The 17,151-nt window shown below is 36.5% G+C and overlaps 3 protein-coding genes across 3 annotated transcripts; 2 read left to right on the forward strand and 1 right to left on the reverse strand.

The window, feature by feature from the left end:
- Positions 1-4,409: 4,409 nt before the first annotated feature.
- NRPE5 (Eukaryotic rpb5 RNA polymerase subunit family protein) lies at positions 4,410-9,347 on the forward strand. Its single transcript, XM_021972202.2, has 4 exons — positions 4,410-4,794; positions 6,010-6,186; positions 7,076-7,189; positions 9,059-9,347. The coding sequence occupies exons 1-4, from the start codon at positions 4,525-4,527 to the stop codon at positions 9,182-9,184; spliced, it is 687 nt and encodes a 228-aa protein (XP_021827894.1). The 5' UTR covers positions 4,410-4,524; the 3' UTR covers positions 9,185-9,347.
- A 1,032-nt stretch (positions 9,348-10,379) lies between these two features.
- AUG1 (HAUS augmin-like complex subunit) lies at positions 10,380-13,098 on the forward strand. Its single transcript, XM_021972194.2, has 6 exons — positions 10,380-10,738; positions 10,879-11,011; positions 11,386-11,520; positions 11,607-11,730; positions 12,584-12,721; positions 12,806-13,098. Exons 1-6 carry the CDS (start codon positions 10,477-10,479, stop codon positions 12,911-12,913), a joined length of 900 nt encoding a protein of 299 aa, XP_021827886.2. The 5' UTR covers positions 10,380-10,476; the 3' UTR covers positions 12,914-13,098.
- Positions 13,099-13,843: 745 nt separating this feature from the next.
- LOC110768465 (mitochondrial fission 1 protein A) lies at positions 13,844-16,534 on the reverse strand. Its single transcript, XM_021972197.2, has 5 exons — positions 16,351-16,534; positions 16,031-16,169; positions 14,748-14,869; positions 14,210-14,273; positions 13,844-14,122 (listed from the first exon to the last, which is right to left on the reverse strand). Exons 1-5 carry the CDS (start codon positions 16,441-16,443, stop codon positions 14,040-14,042), a joined length of 501 nt encoding a protein of 166 aa, XP_021827889.1. The 5' UTR covers positions 16,444-16,534; the 3' UTR covers positions 13,844-14,039.
- Between the last annotated feature and the right edge of the window lie 617 nt (positions 16,535-17,151).

The raw sequence follows: 17,151 nt of genomic DNA on the forward strand, positions 1-17,151 counted from the left end.
ATACGCCCAAATCTACAACAAATAGATTATCAAAGTCAGTACTTAGTTACGAACTTAAATTTTACAAACACTAATTTTCAACTAAATCATACCTGGAAAGCATAGCTCAATCCCTTTATATTCCATGCAGGTCTGTTAATTCTTTTAGGCTTCTCATCCTCCACGTTTTTCTTCCCTTTTCTCACTGAACTCCGCACCGCCTTTTTTGCTTTTTCACCCCTTTCCCCTACCCATCCTTGTCTTCATCTCTCTCTTTCTTCCCGGGAACAAACAACATAGAATCTTGCAGACACTCAAACGATATAGATCCCCACGGATATTTGTTGAATTCATCCATTTTATGAACCAAATGTAAGTAGTCCTCATTTATCTTTACATTTTGGGGTCTACCCATAATCACAGACTCCATAAAATACAGCAGTCCCAATTTGAACGAGTCCTCGCTTCCTATTTCGGACTTTAGGAATGCATTTTCTAAGTCCTGGCCAGTAATGTGACTCCTGTTGGTAAAATGTGCTTTCATAAATCGCTTATGATCTTCCCCGGCAGACGTTATGTCAGGCTCGCTTCCACATTTTAGACCACTTATCAAACAAAAATCCTTTACACTGAATTGAGCAACGTTGGACCCTATTGCATAACTAAGGCCCATCATGTCCTTCACACCAAGTCCTCCTACTCGCCGGAGTGCCAGACCATGCACAATTTGACCACTAAATGCAATTTTATGGAGTCCCAACAGGTGCCCAAAACAGCTCTCTCTAAATCTTTCCATAAGCGACTCACTGAAATGCGCCCCAAAATTACACAGGACTGTTTGCGCCACACACAGATTATTCACCCGCGCAGAATAGACCTCTGACTCCGGGAAACAAAGCTCAAACCCACAATCCATTTTATACCTGCAAAAGACACCTTTTGCTTCAAAAACAGAACTGATACGTGCTGACAATATTATGACCACATTAACATACAGAAGTGATACCAACTCACAATATTATCTACACATTTTTAAACCTACAAACACTATTTTCAACACATTACATAATTGATACCTACTAACAGAATCTTCAACATATCAAGTTACAAAACTGATACACTATTTTCAACACATTAAGATACATAATTTCACCTACAAACACTAATTTCAACAAATTCAGATACAAAATTGATACCTACTACAAGATGCATTGCTCCTTATGCATCCCAAATCATCTCATATTCAGAGTTAAGATTCAATTTTCTCTTATGCGTTCTACTTCAACTGGTACTTATTATTATTTGTTTGCCAAGCCCCATTAAATCCCTAAAATTATGCCCAACACTCACACCACTACATGCCCAAAGCAGGATTACAATGAGGAACAGATGAAGATTCCTCGAATTTTACGAAAACACAACAAACAACCAGAATGCAAACAAAAATACGAAGTACAACACAGAACACAAATTACTCAGGCAAATTTATATTTTTGCAAACACTCCGTACAGAGACAGCCTACTCTTACCCAGAAAATCAAAGCCCTCAAATCCTCCCTAAATCCATAAACCAATTTCAATTAAGTTAATGCAGTATAACATGCAAACTTTAATATCAAAGACAGGGAGGAAATTCGACAGAAACGTACCGATTCAGACGTTCAGATCAGAATTACTCGATCACGGAAGTTCTGCCACAACAGAAGAGCAAGTCAAAAAGAAACAGTACACAAAGGAGTTTCTGTGAGAAGAGATGACGAATAGAGAACTTGATGTCTGGTAGGTATTTGGGTGTTATGACTAGGGTTCATTCATCACTCCATTGACAAGAAAGGCGCCACTGTGAGGAATAAGAAAGGCGCGATTTTTTCGAACCAGGCGCGACCTGACACCTCTGCTAAGGGGAAACTGCAGCCTACTCTAATGTACCGTAAGCTCGCTTTTTCTCTTCTACCGTTCAGATGCATTTCAATGGCTACGATTTATTCTTATATAATGTTCTCACATAAGCGTTCTCACCTGATCCCTTTCGTGTATAGGGAGGGGGGGAATTTTAGGCAAACTGATATGTGGGGCGGTATTTGGCCCAGCTTTCCAGTCCAGGTGGAATTGTTGTGGGGCCCAATTCGCATCAAACCAAGGAGCCAAGTGAAGACCCCAGCTACATGGACCACCTATCACCAACTTGCCCATGCTGCTTGCGCCACTTGTCAAGCCCAGAACAACTATTTGTTTCAATCCAACGGCTGCATTAAGTTGATGTGTCAATTTTTTTTTTTCATTCTGCATATAATCAATGGCCAGGATATTTTTAAGCAATCTCAATGGGAAAAATTCACATCCAATGTCTGAAATTTAAATCCAACGGCAAAATTAATTTTTATTATTACTCTAAATCAGATTCAACCCAAAATAATTTTGTGATTATCATTTATCTTAATATGTTTTGATTTTTAAGTGAAATTATATTATGTTTTGGATTTTGAATTTTTTTTAGGTTAAAATGTTCAGAAAATTAAATCACAAATGTTGAAATAAAAATAAGGGTTAATTACAATTTAGTACCCTGTACTTACACCGTTAAAGCATGTTAGTCCCCGTCCTTTCAATTTTTACAATCGCATACCCTTAGTTTGTAAATTTTTTGCAATGTGGTTCCGTTGTTAGGGTTTCTGTTAGATCTCTCTGTTAACTGCCTACGTGGCATTGTGGGTCCCACATTTTTTAATTTTTTTAATTTTAAATTGATTAAAATATGAATAAAATATTAAAAATCAAAAAATCAAAAAATTTATCTCTCTCTCTCTCTCTCTCTTCCCAGACTCCCTCCCCCTTCCCCCTCGATTTCTTCTCCCCCTGCCCTGACCTTAAACTCCAAAACCAAAATACCCTTTTTTCTCAGAAATCAAGCAGGCAATAGGAATCCAAAACCAAAAATAACATCTAATAACAAGAAGACCATATCCATTAATACCTGAGGATCCATCTGAGGGAAGAGAGAGCGAAGCTGATCGAGAAGATAAGGAGCAGAGAAGCGAATGGGAGATGTAGAAGAAGAACAGCGAAGCCTCTTTGAGAGAGGCGGCGATGGAGGAAGCTCTTCGAAAAAGGACCTCTTGCTTCCACACACTGCCGCAGACATCCTTCACTCTATCTCTCTCGGCTCTCAATTCCGAACGAATCAACCACACCACCGATTCAAATCGGATGATTTTAAAGATGAATTAGGGTTAGGGTTTTAAGGGGATTGTGGGAGAATTTTTACAGAGAGAGAGAGAGAGAGAGAGAGAGAGAGAGAGAAATTTTTTGATTTTTTGATTTTTTTGATTCGTGGCTGGAGACTTGGCGCTGGAACTTCCAGGTGTCGCCGTCGGCGTTGAAGATGTCATCGCCGAGGAGGTTGGTGAGGGTGGTGCGGAAGGTGTTGCCTTTTCGTAGACGGGGAAATGGGTCTTGAGGATGTGCTGGACGACAGTGGGGTTGGCCTTGACAACGAAGTGCTTGCCCAGAGAGTGGTGGAGGGTGAAGGTGTTTGATGGCGAGCTTCGGAGGAGGTCTGTGATCCATGGGAGCCTGCGTTCATCGTTTTTGTAGAGGGTTATTAAAGAGCCAATTATTGGGTATGATTTGGGGAGCTTGGTGTTGTTGCTGGTTTTGGGGTTTGGTTGTGATGAAGCCTTGAAGACGAAGAAGAAAAGTAGGGGAAGGAGGACCAGCGAGGCCAATGTTAAGAGCTGAAGAAACATGGCTGATAATGGCAAAAAAATGGAAGAAATTGGAGGAGGGAGAAGAAATCTAGGTTGGGGGGAAGAAATCGGGTCTGGGTAGAGAGAGAGAGAGAAGTTTTTTGATTTTTTGATTTTTTTTTTAAAAATATTTTATTCATTTTTTAATCAATTGAAAATTAAAAAAATTAAAAAATGTGGGACCCACAATGCCACATAGGCATTTAACAGAAAGATCTAACAGAAATCCTAATGGCGGAACCACATTGCAAAAAATTTACAAACTAAGGGTATGCGATTGTAAAAATTGAAAAGACGGGGACTAACATGCCTGAACGGTGTAAGTACAGGGTACTAAATTGTAATTAACCCTAAAAATAATGTTAAGAAAAATTAACCAAATTTTTTTTTTTAGGGGTTAACCATTTTTAAACAAGTTAATAAAGTGGCGGACTCAAATTATGAGTATGCATGGTTGGAGGAAAAAATAATTTGAGTCCGGGCAATACATGAATAGTTGTATTTTTAAGGGGAGAAATTTGGGTTTAGCCCCATTTGGGTTGGAGATGGCCTTATATGTCCTTGAATTGTTACAATTATAAAATTACAATGGAAAAATGGACAAAATTTGAATTACTGGGACGAAAGTGAAAAATGGACCAAATGTGACTATTTGCTGAAAAACCCCATGGTAGATCCATGACGTTTTCTTCATACCAGCACACTTCCGAGGGTCCCAAACCCAAGTGCACTTTCTCTCTCACAGTCAGTCAGGCTCAGGAGGACTCAGGAAAATCCAACAGAGAGAAGAGAGGGAGGGATGGAAGGTGACGCAGAGGCGAATGGCGATGCCAACGGAGAGATATTAGGGCCTTGCTTGACTGGCTATGTAGACGACGGTAGCCCAGAGAGCCACAGATACTACCTGTCACGCAGAACCGTGCTGGAGATGATAAGGGACAGAGGCTATTCTGTTCCAAGCCCAGAAATCGACCTCTCTCTCCAAGAATTTCGAGCCCGTCACGGCCAGAATCCGGATGTTGAGCGCCTCCGCTTCTCCGCTACTCATCGCACTGACCCTACTGACAGGGTAAATAAACAGTAACCTTTAATGGTTTCTATCTCTTTTTCTTGAATTTCTTTTATTTTCTTCTTGCATTGACCAGAGAATGGAAGAAATCAAAGAAAGAAGAATTTCTGGTTCTGGGTCGTTTTCTTTTTCTTCATTGTTGTGCTTGGGATTAATTATGTTAAGGATTTTGAAATCTATATGGTTCACAAAGTTGGAAATTTTGAGGTTTGGGCAAGCAATTGGGGTTTAGCTATATTTGTCTACACTTTTGTTTTGGTAACTTTTAATGTTGTTCCAGTTGGTGAACTAATATGGCTGCAACCTGGGGTTGACCATGACAATCTTACTTTGCATGTCATATAAATGCTCTATCTATGGATGCATGTTCTTATTTGATTAGAATTATCTCGAATTTATAGTGTTTTCTTGTTGAGTTCGGCCTATATTGATCCTTGTGAAGCTGACCAAACTACTATCTAGTCCTTAACTTCTGCTAATCATGGATACATGCTTCGTTTCCGAAATTTAGGTCTACGGTCCTCAAAGAAGAAGCAAGGCTGATTTAGTGCCGTAGATTTGTTTGGTGGCCTTTTTCTGTTTTGAGATATCTCAGTACAACCTGGATGTCTTACATCATTAGTTTACATCATTCCTTTACTCTTCTAGATGTCTGATCCTGTAGACTCTGGAAGCTACTTTTTCCTATTCTTCTTTTTCTATCGCTCACTGGTTAGGTTGTTCCCTTTGATAGAAAATTTATCATATTCTGCAATGCTTTAAGTGGATGGTTTAGTATGCTGTCATGCGTTGGTATCAGTCGCTAGTGTCATATTCTAGTATATGATAAATGATGTGGCCAATTATTCATACTAGACATACCTTGAAACTTCTGAAAGGTCCTGTGTTACAGGGGAAGTGGAGAAAGAAGAGTCCAGGGATAGATATGATGTTAATGAGTTGCATAGGGACTTCGAAGACTGCTTAACTTTACTTATCCAGACTAGATTTGACTGCTCAACCACACTTACTTCTACAATTCCACTTACACTTGAGTCAAGGCGACTTCCTTCCATTTACCATTGGAATGAATTGTAAAACTGTTATGCATGGGTACCCGAAAAATGAAAAAACAGTGGCTGATGTATTTTCCTTGCTCTTCACTGAAAGTTGGTGTAATGATGCCAGTAATAACTTATGAGCAATTGTTATTTATGATTAATGTTTGAATTGCAGATTATGGTCATTTACTGCGGGCCTGGTATCGTGAAGGTTAATGTGATTCGTGGGCTGCATTCTCAGATTGCTAATAAAGACACTTTGAATGGGCTCATATTAATTACCCAAAACCAAATAACAAGCCAAGCTCTAAAAACTATGGAACTTTATCCATTTAAAACTGAAATATTCCAGGTTTGTTTCCTAATGTCGCTGATCTTTTGAATTTTCTTTTTTTTAAACATAGCAAGTCCTGCAGGATAATTATATTTGATTCCATTTACTGATTTTCTGGGTTAGCTTTATAGATGGCTTATGATTGGAGATGCATCATAGGCATCCTCCTAGAAGTAAACTGATGAACTAGTGTTGTTTAAGAATTAAAATGCATTGGTACAGTGGGCTGTTTTGTAGTTTAGGCACAAAGGATAATGGGAAATGCAATTTACGGAGGTCAAATCTGGAAATTTGAAATTTATATATTCAATTTAAGATAAAGGGAAATTTACATTTCCTTTTTTTGAACATTACGAGTCCCGCAGGATAATTATATTTGATTCTGTTTCTGATTTTCTAGGTTAGTTTTATAGAAGGCTTATGATTCAAGAGGCATTATAGCCACCCTCCTAGAAGTAAAATTGATGAACTAGTGTTGTTTATGGATCAAAATGCATTGATACAGTTGGCTATTTTGCAAGTTTTAGGCACAAAGGATAAAGGGAAATGCAATTTACGCAGGTCAATTGCATGTTATGAAAATTTTAATTTCTATATATACAATTTTTAGAAATTTATAATAATGTGATTGGAAATGATGACCAAGGTACGTATAGTTGCTTTTTTGTTGTTTCCTTAGATGCTTTTGAAAAGCATTTCACAATAGCTTTTTAATAGTTGCTTCTGCCTTTTGCTGTTTCCTAGTTAACCTACCTTTATTTGGTTATTTTATTGGCAGCATTTCTACTGAAACATTTACTGAACACTGTACACGTGTTTCTGCCTATTATCGATAGTTTTAATGGTTCACTCCCTTGGAAGCTCTTCTTCTCACTCTCATATTTCTATTTCTGGCTTTGTTTCTCAGATTACTGACTTGCTTGTTAATATCACAAAGCATGTCTTGAAGCCAAAGCATCATGTACTGACTGAACAAGAGAAACAAAAACTCCTAAAGAAGTACAACATAGAAGAAAACCAGGTTAGTGTATTAACTCGAGTAAAGAAAAACCAGCCACTAATTTGCTTTCTTTGGAGATCGTTCATGTCATTCTTAATTTTTGAATAATCTTGAATGAGTTTGAATTGCTAATCTGACTTGGGCTGTGGTATGCCCTCTATCGTTTAAAATTACTTATGATATGGAGTTAAAAAAGAGTGCTATGACTTTATCTGTGGGTGGCTGGTAGGGATTGTTCAAAGTAGTGAATTGGGTTGAACCCATTTTTATGTCATGTAATCAGTATTAATTCCATTTTAAGTAAAGAAAATAGCAATGTCAAATTAGTCACCACAAAAGTTTCTGTTTAATATCTTTGATGCATCCAAGATAGGGAACGCTTGATTGAAACAATGGAAATTGCACGGAGTAAGTTGAAACATTTAATAGATGTAGGGACCAAAACACAAGTATGCACACACATTCACACACAAACACATTCAAGAACATTGTATTCTATGTGGCCGCATATTGAAGGAATTCTCTAAAGTTAGTTTTGATCAATGTGTGAATCTCTCATTCTATTGCTCTCTTTAGGAACTTGAGCTGAGATGGCTTATTGCCATCCCTAGCAACTGATAATACTTTGTGCCTATAGACCTATATTATGTAGAGCAAACTCAAATGATAAACTAGTCTCCTTGACCCGAATCTAAGGACTCAAATATCTCTTTTGGTCCTCTAGACCTATATTAGAGGCTTGCCTTTATGCCTTCAAGTTAACCAACTTGTGGTAAGGTTGCAAGCATAGTAGTCACCTAGCACAATCTTCTTTCTCTTTCACTTTCTCCCCTCCAGACTTTACAATGGAAATTCTGTACAATCATGTACCGAATGTTTGCATTTTAGTTTATTATTTGGCTTATTATCACAAAAGGTCCCTAAGGTTTACGAAACTATCAGATTGCATCCTTAATGTTTTTTTGTGTCACTCTTGGTCCTCAAGGTTAGTATGTATAATCACAAATGGTCCCTGCCGTTAGGTTCCGTCAAAAACTCCGTTAGTTTGCTGACGTGGCATATATACATATCACAAAACATCCCTAAGGTTTACACATCTATCACAAATGGTCCTTGCGAAATTTTTTAATTTTTTAATTTAAAATTCATAAATTTTGGTTTTCTTTTTTATATTATTTAAAAATACATATTGTATTTTAAATACATATGACACTATATTTTTGAAGATGTGGGCTCCACATATATGCCACACCAACAAACTAATGAAGTTTTTTTAAAATAATTTAAAATTCATAAAATTTAAAAATGAAAAAACCATTTATATAAGGATTTTAACCTTAAGGACCATTTATAATCCCTAAACCCTTGGTTTTTTTCATTTTTAAATTTTATGAATTTAAATTATTTTTTAAAAACTCCATTAGTTTGTTGATGTGGCATCTATGTGGAGCCCACATCTAAAATAATATAGTGTCATGTGTATTTAAAATACAATATATATTTTAAAATAATTTAAAAAATAAAACCAAAATTTTATGAATTTTAAATTAAAAAAATTTGCAGGGACCATTTGTGATAGGTGTGTAAACCTCAGGGATGTTTTGTGATATATATATATATGCCACATCAGCAAACTAACGGAGTTTTTGACGGAATCTAACGGCAGGGACCATTTGTGATTATACATACTAACCTTGAGGACCACTAATGACACAAAAAAACATTAAGGATGAAATCTGATAGTTTCGTAAACCTTAGGGACCTTTTTTGATAATAAGCCTAAATTGTATATTACCATTACATTTCGTGTAGATGGTTGATTGGCGTATAGCTGGTAACTAGACCGTAATGTTTCCATTGTCGTAATCTCATCAACTGTTCTTCCTGCAGCTTCCCCGACTGTCAAGAAAAGATGCGATTGCACAGTACTATGGACTTGAGAAGGGGCAGGTAGTGAAAGTTACCTATACTGGTGATATAACCGAGTCACATGTTACATACCGTTGCATCTGGTGACGCCTTTTTCTTCTGGGTGCTCTTTTGTATCATATCCTTTGAGGAATGACGCCCTCTCTAGTTTCTAGTTTGTGGCCTCTTGTATCTGTAACCTTGATAAATATCCGTCTTTTATTTTGTTTCTTGTTTTCCTTATCAAAAAAGAACTTATTTCTTGTTTCAACATTAGCTCGATGAATGCTTGAGTATAGCTCACGTGAGCGGCATGTTTGAGCGTCTGTAGTTCTAGATTATTCACATTTTATCACAAATGTGACGACATTGATCGAATTTGAAGAATGAGGACTAAAATGATGCGTTTGGAAAAATACACGGACCATTCGTGATAAAAAAAAACCCTAAATTATCTCACTCATGGACACTAAAACATCAGGCACTGAACTGAGCAAGAGCAATATGATGCATAGTTTCCAAATCTCTGGGCAGCAAGTGAATGGAAGTGTAGCTCTAAATAAAAGTTCTGCAACAAAATGCTTATGTAAGCAAAATGGGAGGTGTGCTTCTTTCGGCTGCAGCCGGCCTGTTTGAGTGGCCTGCATGAAAAGCTTCTGGGTTAATGTTAATAAGTCCTCAAACCATCAGTTTAAAATCACAATGTTTAAGTCCAAAACGAATTGTTTTATCATAACATGACAATTTTGCTCACCATACCATTATCCTTCATTAATTTAATCATATTAGTCATGATGCCTCAATGTACTTGGCAAGACTCCAATCAAAAAAGAAAATTAAAATCTAAGAGATAAATTACTTACTAAAAAGGACATGTAGCAATTCCCTCCCCTTAAGTCACACCCTTGTTCTCAAGGGTGAATTTGGAGACCCAATCATCGTTTCTTCAATGGTGGTTTTAGAAGATTCAACCACCATCATTTGAAGATTTAAGTTATTTTGATCAAATTTATTCAACATGCAACCCAACATCCATTATTTTCTTGCATTTATCAGTCCAACACCCGAACATCTATTTAAATAGAAAATATTTTTGCTCGGGGTATTTATTTATTTTCTTGCAATTCAAGGTGTATTATCACTATCTTTCTCAATATTTGATATATATTTATGAATATAACTATATTTAACTGTTTACTTTGTATTTAATTAGTTATGCCGATTGACACGTGTAGAGTGGTGATGATACTAACTTGGGTTAAATGATTTAAAGTGGTGAACAAATGCTCCCGTTAAAGTGGGAGTATGCGTCGAAATTTTAAGATTATTTCAAATCAAAATCTAAAGCCACCTACCGAACCAACGGTGCACTGAGTCGACTCAGCGGTTACCTCCACACAATGACCGATCCAACGGTAAACGAAACGACGTCGAAGAGCGGCGGAGGTGGCGGTGGGTCTGACGCATCTCGAATCGGAGAGGTAAAGCAATGGCTGACTCAAGAGTTCTCCCAAGCCGGAAAAGAAGTGCCCGATTTCGAATATACCCCTCGTTCGGTGGCATATTTACACAACCTTGCCACTCTCTCCCAAGCTCAAACTCAAGCTTCCAAGATCCTCGCCTCCGATTTCCGCCTCAAAGCCTCCGAATACCGAGCCCAAGGTATCCCCTTTTAACCCAACGCAAAAAAATCTCTTGTTCATGTTCTCTTTGTATCTCCATATGTGTTGTTTATGTTGTATATTTTGTATATATCCTCTCTTTTTCAAACAAAATTTTGATTTTTTCTTTGTGGGTGTTAGCTGCGAGGATCGGAGAGATATTGGAGAGTGTTGGTTTGGCACAAGAGGGTTTGGCTTCAAACGTGGTGTCTTCAGCTCAGGTCTTAGCGAATGTAGCCAATTTGTTGAATATAAGAGACACTGAGCTAAGCAGGTGCGTTTTTGAATTTTGGGTTTTAAGTTTTACTTTGAATACTGACTCATTGAGCTCACACTGTGTTAAGAAATGTGGATTTTACACTGTTGTTTGAATACTGAGATGACACAAGAAATGTGGGTTTTACATTGTTGTTTGACTACTGGGCTGAGATACGAAATTTGGGTTTTATATTGTTGTTTGAATGCTGGTCTGACATAAGAGATTTGGGTTTTTACATTGTTGTTTGAATGCTGGTCTGACATAAGAGATTTGGGTTTTTACATTGTTGTTTGAATACTGGGTTGACATAAGAATTCTGGGTTTTAGTAGATTTGGGTTTTTACATTGTTGTTTGAATACTGGGTTGACATAAGAATTCTGGGTTTTAGTTTTCTTGTGGCGATGGGGGATATATCCTTGAGGAAGACGAGTGTGGAGGAGAAAAGAGCTAAAGCGCAAAAAGAGTCCAATGTTCTTCTTGATTATACTCGAAAGGCGATTTCCAGGTTAACTTATTTGAAAAGGTAAGATCTTGTTGGATATGTTGCAAGAATTGTAAAAATTAGGAGTATGAATTTGTTGAATGTGTTGAGTTTTCAAACTTATGCAGAACACTTGCCCAACTAGAAGATGATGCAGGTCAATGTGAGGCACACATTGAGCATTGGAAGAACAACTTGGCGCTGATGCTTGGTAAGGAGAAACAATACAACCAAGAAACTGTCCGCTTTAAGGTATTTATTTACTTTTCTTGCTTTTTTAGGTCCAATTCCTCTTTCCTCCTGTTTAAACGTGGGTGGATTTCTTGAGCATCAGTATCTAAGAGTAGTTGTATAGACCAAATCGCATTACCTATTATATAATCTAAAATGAAGCTCTATACTTTAGGACCATTTTGCAGATGTGGTTTAAATACACACACACAACTGAAGAAATGCCCCCCACCACCATTTATATTGTCGACTAGGTGAGAGTATGATTGGGCGTTGGACAAAGAAAAGTATTTCAATGGTGCATAGATTGTGATACATATTCCAAAATCTTATAAAATTACCAACTGTGTAATTGCGGAAATAAGTTCTGATTAAGCTCAAGTTGCATGAAGTTGGATATTGGTTGGTTTCTGAATGCAAGCCAATGTACAACAATGCTGGAACACAGGAATAATCAGGGTATTGAAAAAATGGGCATCTGCATTGCCTTGATCATAAAGAAAGGTGGGGGTTTTTTTTATGAATGGTGATGATTGATAAGAAATTTGGGATTTTAACCTGCCGCAGCTTAGCAAGGCATTCTAACCCTTGGGTGATTGCCTTAGTTTGAGGAAGGATATCACACTATAGGTGGAATGTGGCAAGAAATCCATGATTTTGTGTCCTGTATAAGGAAAAGTAAATTTTTTGCTTGGTGGATGGTATAAAATGAGTGATAATTGATCATCAGTCTCTATTGGCTAGTTTATTGAAATTCCGTACTGAAGTTGCAGGAATGTATTTTGTCAGCCTATTATTTGGTTATGCAGTTAAAATAAAGGCCTACTTCTGTGTTTAATTTGACTAAGAGTTGTTGTGTAAACGTGTTGGACAGGACACTCTTAACCGTGTGGGTTACACCCCAGATATTAGCCATGGAGTGTTGGTTGGATTGGCTGAGGAGCGGAAGGAATTAGAGAAGAAGACAAAGCCAGTCCTTGATACTTTGAGAAGCTACCAAGATTTGCCTCCGGTACTTTCCTATTTTGGTTAATTGATCACAGTTTGTTTAGGTCCTACAAATATTGTTAGGTTTATCAGATATGCATGTGTGCAGGATAAAGCTTTGGCTGCTTTAGCAATCGAGGACAAGAAAAGGCAATATGCTGCTGCGGAAAAGTATTTTGAAGATGTACTGCATACAGCTCTTTCCACTTCGAAGTAATGCACCAGTAGACTTATTGCTGTATGATTGCCTCTGTATAAATATATATAGTTTTGTGTTATTGGAGAACTGGTAGACTGGTCAATGTTTCTTTGTTGATCCGATGATTGTTGCACAAGTTGTGGTCACATTAGTTTTGCTACTTTTGTTTTTGATCCGTTAACAATGAAATTTTTATTTAGATAGAGTTCAATTTGATGGAAAACTTTCTTGTATATAGTTTTATTAATATGCTCTCAAAAGTAAGAACCTTGAAGTTTCTTGTGTTCTGGTGGCAAGAGCCCTGCCTTTGTGGTTTTATTAATAGAGTTTTCTTAATAAAACTATGGAAATTTTGATTTACTTTGCAATGAAACATGTCATCAGTCATTTGATTTACTTTACAATGACCCTTGTGAAGTTTTCTGGTGGCAAGAGCCCTGCTTTCTCTCTCTGTGGAGGGAAATCTGTTACCTTCTATCCTTTAGGTGGACAATCATTCCTACATCTTTTATTATTTGAAATTTAAGCTTCATCAAAAGCCTGTTAAGCCAACGGTATACCCAATGAAAAAGAGCCTTGACTGGTTGTCTCAATTCAAGCCTCCATGGCTATGTGTAGAAACCTGTTAATTACACTTGCATTCAAGTTGTTGCTCTTCGCATGAATTGATCAGGCCCGCCTATTGTGTGAGCAATGAAGCTCCTCGTATTAAGTTGTTTTAATAATGTTTCGGATGCCCAAAACAACCCACAAAAAAAAAAAAGGCATATTGGGTTTCCGTGGAATTTGTTGAAGAGTATTGAGACTTCCTTTTAACAGCAACAAGGCAACATATACAACATTAACATAAAATCACAATTTTTCCATACATATTTGCAAGGTACATATGCCGAAATAATGGCAGAATATATGTAAGCTAAGCATTATCAACTGATTAACAACATAATATGAGGGAAAAACCTATTCATTTGCACAAAAAATATCAAATTTAAAAGATTTTTTTTTTCAGAAAAAAAAGTAGTCAAAGTGCAGAATTTGTTTTGAGCTATTCTCAGTCTGATTATTCGGAACCTTCTTTTTTCAGGGGAAAATTGAAATTTGTAAGTAATAGCCAGTCATTATGAACATTGTTGGCTTGTGCTCATCACCTGCGAACCAGCGCTGCAACAATCCCAGCTGCTATAAGCCCAACAGCACTAGCAGTAATGCCTATTCCAATTAAGCCATCTGCATTCCAAGCAATGTGTTCACAATTCCTTGATTTTAGTGCTACAGTGCAGTCAAAACCAAAAGAAAAAGAAAACTACTCAATACCTTTAGCAATTTGATCCTCAACAGTCTTCTTAAGGGTCAGAGCCTGTCTCCAATCAGGAGCAATCTGCAAAACAAAGAAAAAAGGTTAAAAAAAATAATTTTAAAACAATATTAGGACGAATCATTGGTAGGAATTGTAGAAATTAAAATTGCAACAGGCTGAAGGCAACTCATTTGTATAGTGAAAAGGAGGATAGTAGTCTAGTCTGTAAGACTACAATAGATGAGCAGCTAAAGGTTAAGTCCACAGAGATATTATAGTTACAGTACAGAATTAGATAATTAACTATAAGTAAATTACACCATGCTGAAAAGAAGCTAATACAATATATGCACAAGCACACAGCACGCAATCAAAATTTTAGAAAAGGACGACACAAACTTACCACCTATATATAGCAGATTTTCACTGAATGATGGTCAGCCAACCATATTCTAAATGTAAGAGACACATGAACATGTCGCAGAAAAGAGAGATGAATGCCACCAAAGGGTGCCGGAAAATTAGGTGCAAATGAAACGAAAAATAAGAACAAACCTCTAAGCATTGCTCCACAAGATGCCGACTATTTGAATATTCAGCAGTTCTGTAGTATCCAACAGCCAGAAGGTAAAGCTTCTCTCTCTGATGCAAAGGGGAGCTAGTGTTGGCCAATGAAGCTGTACAAAATCATATTCTTCAGTATTTTTAAATGAACAATTTTAGGTTGTCGAAACCACTAGAGAATGCAAACCTACACTGCCAGTATCTAATATTGGAAACTCAAGGATCAGCTACAAGCTAGAACGAAAGTTCTTCAGTTAAAAGCAAAACAAGAAACAATCACAATACAAGAGAAAATATATTTAGTAATTTAACTTTTTTAATATTGAAAAGACTAACCAATTAAATATAAGATTGATGACATTTTTTTTTGTGCGAAAGTAATCATTACTAGAAATCCAGAAGGGCTCAGCGTCTTGTAATTTATAAATTTTCTTGTGGCATGGAGGGCCTAGTTCCAAATTCTTATGAAAGAATGAAGTAGAAAAAGATACTCTAATGAATTTCTCGGGAGAACAATTTTGTTGGTAAGAATCAGGAAAAAAGAAGGCATGCATTATGAAAGTGTACAATCACCATCAATACTGTTGTACAGAAGAGCAATAGGGTGAAAAGTGGGAAGATTCATGACAGTGTGAGCCCTCATAATAGTCTTTCCTATTCCTGCAGTGTCTAATACCCCACACAAAGGAGCAACAGAAATGATTGTTCCATTAGCTTAGAATTGATTGAATGTCTTTAGGCATACAAATTCTAAAAAGGCTGTCAAACCATTGCAAAATATAAAGAATTGCCGGCAGATTTGATAAATGTTATTTTTATTTTCTTGTTTGTTTTAATATTAGAAGACGGAGAAAAGGAGAAATAGAAGAAAAACTAGAGATGTGAGATTTTATAAATTCAGCCTCCTTTCTCCTTCATATCTCTCTTCTCCTTTTCAGCTCCCTCTCCCCTCTCTTTCTTTAATAAAAAAAATAAAAAACATAAGTGCTCCCAAATTGGCCTACATTTTACACAGAATTTTTGTTGTATAACTAAAACCATGACGAGCAATTAGAGAAGATTAATTAAAACTCATAATGAATAACCCGTGAAAAAAATCAGGAATTCTATGGTTGAAAAAGACATGTACAGAATCAAAATCGAGACGATAGGGAAATTTAAAAAGAAGTGAAATGAATTGACAACACCAATGGTTCAATATGCTTATGTTACCTAAAAAGTAAAAACTTGCAGCATTGAACGTTTAGAAATATTAATAGGAATAATGATAATACCTTCAAGCATGGCAATTCCACGCTGCACATCTTCTGGTTGCTTTGAGTGGACAAGTGCCCATGATAACCTCATTATGCTTTCGCTCTTCTGCTCATCTGAGTCACCCTTGTTGGCCTCCGCAACTTCTTTCTCGCACCCCTGACCCACAATTCACAAACACTCAAGCGTCTTTAATTCAAGCAAACAAAAACCAAACCGAATTGGATTGGCTGAACAAATAGGAACCCAGATCTCTGTTTCAATTTTTCCTTCAGGGTTCTTCATTTTCTCGGGAAACAAACAGAAAATGAGCATTAGGGGGTTTGTAGTGTGCACTTACGTGGATGACGTCGCGGTCGCACCAGGGGATCGAATCTCCGCCGCCGAAAAGGTTAGCGATGGAGTCAAAAAATTTGTCAAACATCTGTTCCATTTTGTGATTGCGGATGATGAAATGATTTGAGTCTCAATTCTCAGGGGGAATTCCCTTGGGATTGGATTTGGTATTTATAGGTTTGTGAGGAAACTTTCAAGTCTTTTTTATTTAAACCAAAATGGGACTTTTGAATGTCGGCTTTTTTATATTTTATTTTATAATTAAACAGATATTGTACTGTATGGTAAGGGAAATTCTAAGATACTTTATAGTATGGATACATCAAGTTTTTGCACCGTTAGATCAGATCAACGGTTACTATTTTTTTTAATACAAAAAGGATAAATTGTTAGATGTTTACCTACAGTACCATTTGCGGTTACGAAATATATCAGCAATTTTAATATATATATATACTAATTGACATTTTATATATAATGACAATACGTAGCAATTTCAAAATTCATGTAAAAATATCAAAAATATCAAACAAATCAGTTCATTAATCAATACTAGCCTCTCCGCACGCGCTTCCGCGCTTGTGATAGGCTCTTTAAAAAAAATTTTAAAAAAAATTTAGAATTAAAAAAGATAATGGATAATTGTGTTCCATGAAAATATGATCTATTATCTGATTTTTCTTTTAATTTTAATTTTTTTAAATATGAAAAAGTATGAATTTATTTACCATATTATTCTCATTTAATTAATAATTTTAATTCTTAATGTTTGCATTAACCAAGAGCATTTTCTGGTATTTTGAAT

The sequence above is a fragment of the Prunus avium genome, chromosome 7 (genome assembly GCF_965620075.1).
Source record: "Prunus avium chromosome 7, drPruAviu1.hap1.1, whole genome shotgun sequence".
NCBI classification, from domain to species: domain Eukaryota; kingdom Viridiplantae; phylum Streptophyta; class Magnoliopsida; order Rosales; family Rosaceae; genus Prunus; species Prunus avium.